Genomic DNA, 10,677 nt, shown 5'->3' with positions numbered 1-10,677 from the left:
CTAAATCACGTCAGCCCTTCAAATTATACTCATATGATCCGGGTTATATCTTCTGTTTGGGCAGTCCTGCGTGTTTTTCGGTTTTGCTATCTTAAGAGTCTGCATGGGCTTGAACTCAGATTTCGCTCCTTTTGTATCTGTAGCCGTTATAACGCTTTGCCGTAGTTATTATTGGGAGGTTCGTTCAGGGTGAACTCAAGGGTTTGTTGTTGTACCTCGTTGATATCTGCCGGGAATATCATCAGTACCCTCACGAATGTCTGTCTGCATGGGTAATGAGAACATTCTTGCCAATAGCTACGCATTTCGCCACCGTACCACATCTGCCTTTTATCCTGAGTATAGCCCCCCAACACCGTGGCACATCTTGTTCGTAAATCTAATCAGGCTCTCCGCCACTCGTCATATGACCCTCCCTTGAGGCTGTAACGATTTGTCTAGACATATTATAAATAGTCAAACTTCAAATGATCACTGGGTGGAACCACTGGCTGGCTTGAAATGGGATATCAATGATGTTCAAATGCTCTCAAGTACTGTGAGATAGCTGGCCTTAGATCTGCGGATTGATCAGGAGATATAACAGGGTCTCTCTTTTGTCTCAGAGTTATAACACGATCTATATAAAAAGAGAACTTTCATTCCGGTTTGCAATGCTCTGCTTGATACTTGCGTACATCATTGCGTTTTCTCAAAGAATAGTGATAATGAGTCTGTCTCTGATGTCACGTACATCGTTGCCGATAATGCTTGTACAACTGAGAATGAGGAGAAGACGAGAGAAAGGAGAGTCTGCGGTGGAAAAACGTCATTTTATGTGCAGAAGCAATGCATGCATTCAGTGTAGCAGCGACGTCAATTAAATTCGTTGGATAAAAGGCGCATCTGGCGATAGCAGATCAATCCGACTTAATCCAGTTCAACCAAAGGAGTATCTCAAGTCTAAACTAACATTATATCAAGTCTGACTGTCTACCAACAAACTATCCAGAAAGGGTTCTGCCAACTTTGCCATATCGAAGAAAACAATATACCATCCAACCAGCATGTTCATCAATCATGCTCTATCCTGAACTCCAAGCCAATCACGACGCAATCCAATGCTCAGGAACTCGCGCAATTTCTTACAAATTAAGCACATTCCTTTTCAGGTCCCGTCTTATCACTTGTATTCCCTTTGGCATCCTCGTACGTCTTGTCCCAGCCACTTTGTTTCTCTATTGCCTCATCCGACAGTCACAATTTATCTTCACCAGGCATCGCCTCCGGCTTGGACTCTGGCGAACGCGCTCGCCCTTTAGCACCACGGGAGACGGGTTCATTCTCTGCTGCGGCATTTCGGTTCAATTGTATCATCTCGGCGCGGTTCAACATCTCAGCCACTCTGGAGTATGGGATTGAGAAAGAGAGGTTGGGTATGCCTTGATGGAACTCCTCGAGCGCAAAGTCGTAGAGATAGAGTGTGAGGGCGCCCTGATTGACGGGGCTGCCGCCGGCGGTTCGGAAGGGCAATGTCGGTCAGTTTACGCCCAGAAGTTGTATGGAAGATGTTCGAACATACCTCGCGTTTGACGACTTCTTCATAGAAGAGCTCGAGCTGATCAGTGTCTGGGAGGGGAGCATAGGTAGCCTCCCAGACGGAAATCGTAGAGTCGTTATCCGAATTAAGATTAATGCAAATGACAACTTGAATCGCTTCCTCTGTAAGATAGATGTAGTCCTTGGCAATTCTGGCCAATCTCTTTGCATCTTGCGTCAGCGCAACCTCGACAATTACACCTGGGTATGTGGCGCTCTCATGCTGAAATTGCGTATCAGACATGCGTAGAGCTTCTACTTTTCCCGTTGAACCTTGGGTGCTGTCATAGTCACGTAGAAAGAGATTGGAGGACAAGACGTTGCTAATGCTGTTGGTGAAATCACAAACTTGTTCGTTCTCACGACCGAGATCCCGGAGATTGTCGCATATGTTGGCTCCTAATTGCCAAATAAATGAACCATGGGTCGCAGAAGGCATTCGAATGATGATCAGCTCCTGTAGTCGAAGCAGCGAAAGGTTTAGTCTTGTATGCCTGCACTAGTGCTATTTATAACTCTGACTTGACTGTGTACCGATGAATGGAGCATTCTAGTAACCGCACTTTTTACAGTGCATACCATCTTGGATTTTAAGCAAGACCTCATCGGTTATGGGGTCCTTAATTCTGTCACCGCTTCGTCGCCATAATGCATCTACTTCCTGACATTGCGATTCTGATTAACTAGTTTCAGGTATTTGATATTCTTCGACTGCGGTAAGTGCCTAACTAGGTGAAGGATAACTTTTAACTTCAGCCTTGGAGTGTGTGGAATCTGTCTGCTTTGCCAACTCTGTCCTTGAATCGATACCTTAAGCGCCATGGCGTAGGCGTTGAGATTCGTCTTGTGATCTACGGCCGCCTTGAGCGCTTCATCCACCAATTTGCTCTCTGGCGCCAATACTGCCCGCAATCTTTGCCTGTCATTGACGTTGGCCGTCTCGTTCGTACCATTGGGCATAGCTAGAATAGAATGTCGTACAAAGCCGCCTGCTTGAGGTTCGTTCTGAGGCTTTGGACAGTGACTGAAGCGTTGGTCCGACGCAGCCACCAGTGATGTTTCAGCTCATAGAGGGACTGCAAGCTATGAGGGTATACTTTAGGCTGCCAACACAGGTAATTGGAACACGACAGCAGCCACCAGTGGAAATTACCAAGGAGCAGTCTTTATGAGATAACTAGTCGTTTTGGGCGTTCATTGATGCGGTCGTCGTGGTCTCGGATGGACAGACTGGGGACCAGCTAAGAGCACACCATCATACCTGCAAGGCATCCTCGCCTAGCGAATCTTAACAAATCATATCAATCAATACTAATCAACTGCCCAACCAGATCTGCAAAATTTAATCGGCCTCCCTTCTTTTAGTTCCAAAGACTGCTCTTCACTCTATCTCCAAATTTCGTCATCCACGCGCTCTGCTGGACATCTTTGTTTGAGCGCGGCAGTACTAAAAAAAAGGCTCTTCGCGGGCTATATGCAAGCTACATAATAGAATCATTCGGCCAAAAGCTCGGGGATATCGTGAGATTATATCCAAGGCCAAAGGCACGGTCACATTGATACTGGGTTGTTTTTGGCCCATATACGCTTTCAGCCATAGTTTTCAAAGAGTCAACTGCAAAGCATTAATGTAAAGGACCTAGTTCCTACAGAGTACAAGACTTCGAGTCATCCACTGTTGAAGACTATTTTAAAGCTAGAGCCAGTGGGGTTGTCTTCAGAACAGGGCATTATTAGAGACGCATTTGGTAAAATGGGGTTGGCCTTCAGGAAAGACGGAAACTGTTTTATTATTATGTAATATATGTGATAAGTGTGCGCCATAGACAAGAATGCGGCGCATTTTTTCTTAGTATCTGGTTAATTAAATTGACTTTAATTGCTTTATTTGTCTTAAAATAACAATAACGACCTGACTGGTATGTAGGCTGGGGGAAAGTGGACGATCAGCGCATGGGATATCATTAGGAGCCCGACCGTGGCAGTGGCAGAAGTTGCTGGAAAGACACGAGCCCATTGTACTGAAAATTCCTAGGTATCAATGCGGCGGGCACTAAGTTAACGCCTCATTTTCACCCGCCTTCCGCCCTCAACTTTATGAGATAGCATATTGATTCTCTGTGTGATCGGTATTGCGTATTGGGAGACCTTTTTTGAGCTCGTGCAGCTCTCTTACTGGTTTCAATAATATTGTATTGGCCTTGAAGTCGGCGTTTCGTGAAACCTAGAGTTTAGAGTATAGAAAAAGCAAGGAAAGTAAACTTTGAAGAACAAGGCGGCAAAGGTCGTCTAAGATTTCGATATTAACCAGAGACGCTTCTAGACGCTCATTGAAGCAAAAGAACGTGAGCCTTGTCACAGAATCGAATACCCCTAGCATAGCACTCCATGCACAAGCAGAGCCCACGCTGCAAGAGTAGCGGCAACCTCCTTGGATGCTTAGTGTACAGGCCTCGCACCAAGGGGTTTCGTGATCAAACGGAATAGAGATAAGATCATTGGGAATATGGTCGTCAGAGATCCGAGTGCCAACTGTTTCAGTATGCTCTACTAAGAGCTGGATTAGCCCAGTATTACCAGCGCGGAGCGCCTACCATATCAGACTCTGGCTGTGTTTCGGTGCCCTCATCGTCTAATTCCTCCCCTGCACAATATCTCTTCCTTGACTGACTTTCATGACCGTATGTGTTAAATAATGCGTTATAAATGCACTCTCGCCATTCCCTATGATTTGTATATCGCTTCCAACGCGGCTGCCCGTGACGCTGAAAAGGATAACTGTTAACAAGGGCCATATCTAGGAGGAAGGTCCAGCAAAGTGCCTGCCAAGCGCCCCGGCGTAGGGGATGCCTATACTCATAATATGACCTCAATTGATCACCACGGTCAACATGGTTCATTTGTTTGTTATAAGCAGCAGCGACCGTCGGGATTTGAACTATCTTGATAGCTTCGTCACCAAAGAATTGGCGTATTGGCTTGGCGTCGGGCTTGCGTGACGACGGCTTCCTCCTTTGGCGTTCAACTCGCTCATTATCGGCGCCAGTGAACACGGTTGTCCTAAATAATACAAGCTTATTGTCTTTCCAGGCGATATGGTTGACCTGGGGATATAGAATGACAATAAATTAGTAGGGATTTTCGAAGTAAAAGTGCCAGAAATTGATACCTTATTATCAGGGGTTGGTATCGCCTTAACCTTATTAAATTCGTAGCTTCTCTTGACCTTGCCGTCATTGCCCTTATCCTCTGCCAATTCCTTGTAGATGCCGCTGTTCTTGCGGGCCGTGCCTATGGCTCCGTGGCCATGCTTTCGAAGACTGCGAAGGAGACCTGATGATGAGAAGAGGTTATCGATGAAGATATGATATGTCGCTTTTGGCAGCAGATTTGCTAGGGTAATGACGACGGCTTGGGTCGGGTCCAAGGCAATGGGCTTCTCTTCCCTGGCTAGCTCTTTCCCTGCGGCCTTGGAAGCTCCCCGGCCCTGAGAACGTGTGGATGACTTCTTCTGTGGAAGCTCGATGCCAACGGGGCCATAAATCGCATCTCTGATGTGCCAAAGCCACCGAAGAAAGAAGCCCTGTTGGGCGATAACCCAGATCTTTACTCCCACTGGTCCTGGCTTGCCCTTGACCGTTGTTTTGGCACCACATTTCCCCGTATAACTAACCATGCACTCATCCACGGCAAGGTGAGATCCAGCAGTTAAAAGCTCGGCTGAGACTGCTTGTATGTGGTTAGACCACTCTTCAACGCCTTGGAACACCTCTGGTAGGTGTTCCTTGCCGGTCTCACCGATCTTGGTGTGGTCAAAAGGGCGGAGATGATGGTGCATGAGCTGAAACTTCTAGTAGGGCATGAACTTGATAAATAAGTGTTCTGCGCTTTGTAAACCGGGCTGAGGAGAACTCCAATAGGTCTTCAGCGTCCTTTCTATATGTATTCCCATATAAATCAATATTGCAATAAACAGGTAGATCTCTGAGGCATAGGTTCCTTCCCAAGTTCGGAGACGTAATATTCGACCCATCGGCCTTTTCCAGCTATCTACCCATTCGTTGGCTTTGAGCCACGAGATGCAGATCTTGGTACAATGTACCCATTTCTCAACAAGGGAAATAGGTAGGAAAAGCTGGAATAGCTCGAGAGGCGTTGGAGGAAGCGTAGCAATGTGAAATTCGCGCCTTGGTACGTTGAAAGGTTCAAATTGCGTGCCTCGGTCTCGGGTAGCCGGGAAAACAACTATGCAGGTGGGGTCATTTGGCCACAGCCGATGACTGTGCTTTGCCTTAATAAAGCTCTTATCATCATAGACATTGAGAGCCGGCGCATCCTCGGGAATCAATTGAGTACTCATTGATGAAATTGAAATGCTTTAGGGGCCTTCCAGTGTGTTTTGGGGGGGGCTGAAATGACGGATCAAACTTCCGGTACCCCGCTCGTACTCTCGTCATCGCACCGGTCATGTGGGGCTAAGTACGGAGGTGTTGTCTTTTGAGCACTCGTGGGATATAGACCATAGTCCGGTCAAAATTGAACTTCTCGGTGTCATCGAAACACTTCTTTCTTATGGGTGGTATTCACCGCTTCCAAACCCCACCTCGTCCCTAAACTCTTCGTCTGTGACCTCGAAATCTCTTCTAATCCCAGGCTGCCTATCCAAGTGCTCTTCGCTCGCACCAGACGTAATATGCGTAATCGCGTAGGCTGATGACGGTGATGTTGGAGGATTCTTTCGGAACATGGCGCTGTGAGAGCTGTGGCGGTTAATATTATCGTGAAGACGTATTGACCCAGGCTGCGGCTTCGCTTTCCGCCTTGACAAATCGTACTTAGGTGTCATAGATGAAAAGATACTGATGATGGGCGAAAGCACCCGTCGGATAAGTGGAAATATCATTGGGACGTTAGTGGTGACGATGGCGACGAACGATTCTCGACATGCCCAGTTTCCTGACTCTTGGGCGCCTTTAATGGGATTCTACGGTAAAAGGTCATAAGTACAAACGGTACCGTCAAGAGGACAGAGAGAAAATTAATCCCCCCCGGAAAAAAGAAGAAGAAAAAGAAAAAAAAGAAGAAAAAAAAAAAGCAACTAACGAACTAACTCACCGTCAAGATCAGAGCACATCGCAAGATACCAGCCGTGGTGGTAAAAATGCCACCTGAAAAAAGCAGGACTAGTCCCAACTTCTTGTGGAGACGAATCTGAGCCATCAAGAGCATCGGTATCGGGATCGAAAGCAGATACAGGTCAGTGATACTATTAAAAACGACCATGGTGAAGAGGTTGACCCTGGAGACCGCCGGCTGGCAAAAGTCTAGGAAGTGTTCGGTTAACTAAGGTAAATGTTCTACGGAAAGAATTAAACGCACTGCCCGGATCAGGATCAATCTGCCAGTTCTTATGGAATGGTCGACAAGTCAACATGACGCAGCAAATGATGGTAATCCAAGTAATGATGAGGAGGACAAATCCCACGTAGATAGGAACCCTGGACTTTTTCAATCCATCTGTGAGTCGCAGGTAAAACGTGCACATGGCGGCCTTGAGACACCACAGGAGGAACGAATATGCAGCCCATCCCATAAGCTGAGTCTTAGATCCGTTGACTCTCCATGTGTATTCGTCGCTCGCGGGATCGAGTGCTGCTCTTTGCTCATTCGTCATACCATTGTTTGCCAAACCATGCCAGCGCGCTCCGACATTATATCTAAGAATGGTCTCTAAAGTATATGAGACCTTGGTATCGTCAGATGTCATTTAGGTGGCATTCAATGAGGAAATCGTCGGCATTTACCACTACCAAGACCATCAGATAATCGTCGGGTTGTAATCCGCGAATGCCCACCGCTGAGATACGGACGTACCATCGCAAACCAATGATTGCGAGGCCAATACCGAGCAACGTAAATGCTTCTGTCGTAAAGTTGCTCATCTTAGTATATCAGAGGTAGGGTATGGAGAGCGTGAGTGGCATAACCCCCTGGGTCGAGGAATCGAAAGAAGAAATCGAGTTCACAAGTTGCTCAAAAAGAGCTCATCTGACCCATCTTAAAAACAGTCAGTCGGCGGTCGCCACGCACGAGCCCTTCAAAGTTGAGTTTGAGTTGTGCATCATGTAGATAACAATTGGACACGACCGAGAGCTAACGAGCCACTAGGAGGACGATGGATTTCAGAATTGCCCACTCACAGGCAAATTGTGGGGCCGAAAGGGTGACACCCTCCGTCTCGACGACGAAGGTTCGTGCGTTACGTTAAAGTTGGGGAATCTAGGAGGGCCTTCACGATGTGGGGACCGGATTCTACACCCGGTGATATGCTCTTCAATTGTCGAGGAGCTCCAGCGAGTAACCTGCCCCACACCATCCCTGTTAACGAGGAGGCACATGAGGGGAACCACACGATGCATCATTAAGCAACAATCACCCAATTCTTGTACAAACCATTCTTAATCAGACGATGACTTCCCAGTCGGTAGCTTAATCATTGCCTGTAGAGACAGTCAACACGTATGATGATGATAGCTTTATCAATGAAGATAATAGCCGCCAAGAGCCTTCAATTAGGGCAGCCAAGATAAGGAAGCTCAAGAAGGCCATTGGCGCCGGTCAGTCGTAATAAGAGGAGGCGCCAGACAATTTGGGGATGTGAGCAGTGTAATGTAGCAATTTGTAAGTCGAGAGGTTGCTGGTACTTCAATCATAGGCTAAAGTAGGTGGGGGGGCTAGTTACCTTTAATTAGATGCATTTTTATTGGCTGCCCCGCGTTGTCAGGCAATCCCATATGCCAATCATTATACTCGGTACCTGGCATGAACTTTAGTGGGGCCGCAGGAAAGAAAGAGGCGCAATGAACGACGGACTCGCCAACATCCGCCTTGTTGTGGATGTGCGGGCTGTTCAGCGATCACTTGAGTTCATGAACACCGTGATGCATGTGCTGGCGGACACTGTCATCGGCTAACTCCTGAAAGTGGATCTAGACCCACCTTCCGTCACCCGGAACAAATCCCGCCCGACACTTTCGGATAGTACAAGGGCCGTCCCTCATCAGATGGCCGATAGTGGGAGTCAGTCAGCTCAATGATAGACAGTTATCGGCCAGGCACTAGTGATATCACAAGATTTGTATGTATTCATATTGCATACCCATCTACATAGACAAGTGTAATGGAACAATCCGGTGCTTTCTTTGACCCCAATGCCCCCCTATCTGATGCCCCTTACCCGCTTCATTAGTAACACGATCACTGCGACGTGCCCCCGCTTCCATAAGGCAAAGATCTTGGCCTTATCTAGATCTATACACGTTGATTTATTCCCAACACGAGTTCCTCTTTTTTTCTTCTGCTTCTCTTCCCTTTCGACCTGGATCCCTTCGTATCTTTACTTCTCACACCTCCGGTCCCAACCCCTCGGGCCGACTAACGTTGCCTGCTTCTTGTACTGCAGCATAATAGCATGTGGAGATGGGTATCGAAGAACAATTTGTGCTACTCTCGCTCGGGCTTGCCACCATTGGTGTCCGAATTGGAGTACGATGGCGGCAAGTAGCATCTGGTGGATGGCTACTCGACGATTATCTGATGCCGTTAACGGGAGTGAGTTATGTCTTTTTTGACAAGAATCTGCAGCAACGAACCCACTTGTTGGTTGATAGCTCATGTTGGTTCATCAGCGATGAACCCAAGAGCACCAACACCAAGTGCGCGGTTTTGGGATCTGTCAATATCGCTGCTTTATGCAACTTTGCTGACATGCGTTTTGGTTACAGGTTGTCTTTACTGCAGAGACGGTAGCAGCGGATCTAGTCGTTGCCAAATTCCAAGGTCTCACCAATAGTTATATGACGAATGAAGAGCGCACGAACATCGACATCCACGGTCAAGAACACTACAATCGTGTCTGGGGATCCAAGATTCAGGTCATCGGCTGGTTGTTATATGCCTGTACCTTGTGGTCGCTCAAGGTTTGCGTTACAGCATTCTACGGCCGCCTCACGTTTGTGCTATCCAGTTGTCGCAAACTTAGGGTCGTTGTTACTGACTATCGCACAGGTCCGGATTAACTCACCTCAAGACCCGTGTGAAACTTGCATACATCGTTCTTGGGATTACCTACACGGCTGTCGCCCTCACGATTCTTCTATCATGTCAACCATTCAATCACCTCTGGCAGGTCACCCCAGATCCGGGAACCCTGTGCCGACCCATAAACTCGCCAGCATACGTACTGGTGGTGGTTATTCCAAACATCTTGAGAGATATCTACTTGCTTTCTATTCCACTACCTGTATGTCATGATGACACAGTTGTCAACAACTTGTCTAACTTGCGATGCAGCTTCTCTGGGGTGTCAATATTAGCTTGCGACGCAGGCTCACTCTTATGCTTCTGTTCAGCGGTGCTCTCTTCATTATGATGGCTGGCACGATTCGAGCTGTGACAATTCTCACTGTAAGCATAGGCCATCTTGTACACCGACAAGGTGTTGACATTTACTAACCAACATCTCTTGCTTTAGTCGGGGCCCAATGGAGCAGTCTCGGGAAGCGCTTGGGCGTGTTGCGAATCATTTGTCGCCATTGTCGTCACAAACTTACCGATCATCCAGCCTCTACTACGAAAGGGCGCGAGCATGATCGGCCTGAGTGTACTCTTCAGCCGGGGAACCAGATCAACCTCCCAGAGCCACCAGCTCAGAAGTAGTGAGATGGGCGGAAGTCGCTTCGGCACTAGTCGACGACGAGGGCCGAGTAGCCACCCACTCTCTACTGTCCCCCATACAACGGCCTGGGGCAGCGACGAGCATATTCTGCCGGAAGACAGTGACGGCAAGTCATTACGCACAAGAGATCAGCGTGCAGTCAGAAGCTGCGCCCAATGTTGAAGCTCCCGATCCTTCAAGGGATCCGGCAGCTAATGACTGGAGCTACAAGACAGCAGTAGCAAGGACTCCGTCACAGAAGCGCTGAATGTTATCATCGATGCCTGTCTGATTACTTTATCTTCTGGAATTTAGACCATCTTTTATAGGCAGCGGGAAAGTATGGTGTTTTGAACTTTTTACTTTGTTGGCCGTGTGATGAC

At 47.6% G+C, this 10,677-nt stretch overlaps 3 protein-coding genes across 3 annotated transcripts; 1 reads left to right on the top strand and 2 right to left on the bottom strand.

The window, feature by feature from the left end:
• Nucleotides 1-1,236: 1,236 nt before the first annotated feature.
• Nucleotides 1,237-2,017, bottom strand: BKA55DRAFT_546223 (uncharacterized protein; the record flags this gene model as incomplete). Its single annotated transcript, XM_046190892.1, has 2 exons — nt 1,237-1,473; nt 1,562-2,017. The coding sequence occupies 2 exons, from the start codon at nt 2,015-2,017 to the stop codon at nt 1,237-1,239; spliced, it is 693 nt and encodes a 230-aa protein (XP_046042045.1).
• A 4,440-nt stretch (nt 2,018-6,457) lies between these two features.
• Nucleotides 6,458-7,520, bottom strand: BKA55DRAFT_486387 (uncharacterized protein; the record flags this gene model as incomplete). The annotated part of the gene is made up of 4 exons (XM_046186226.1): nt 6,458-6,562; nt 6,694-6,902; nt 6,958-7,324; nt 7,383-7,520. Coding segments are annotated over 4 exons (819 nt in total), but the record flags the coding sequence as incomplete, so codon positions are not given.
• Nucleotides 7,521-8,750: 1,230 nt separating this feature from the next.
• BKA55DRAFT_216788 (uncharacterized protein) lies at nt 8,751-10,575 on the top strand. The gene is made up of 5 exons (XM_046185200.1): nt 8,751-9,189; nt 9,363-9,589; nt 9,646-9,880; nt 9,931-10,044; nt 10,112-10,575. Exons 1-5 carry the CDS (start codon nt 9,058-9,060, stop codon nt 10,475-10,477), a joined length of 1,074 nt encoding a protein of 357 aa, XP_046042043.1. The 5' UTR covers nt 8,751-9,057; the 3' UTR covers nt 10,478-10,575.
• The last annotated feature ends 102 nt before the right edge of the window (nt 10,576-10,677 follow it).

This window comes from Fusarium redolens, assembly GCF_020744475.1.
Source record: "Fusarium redolens strain MPI-CAGE-AT-0023 chromosome Unknown BKA55scaffold_28, whole genome shotgun sequence".
NCBI lineage: Eukaryota > Fungi > Ascomycota > Sordariomycetes > Hypocreales > Nectriaceae > Fusarium > Fusarium redolens.
Note: the sequence above shows the minus strand (reverse complement) of the source record. Positions and strands in the feature narration are given on the sequence as shown.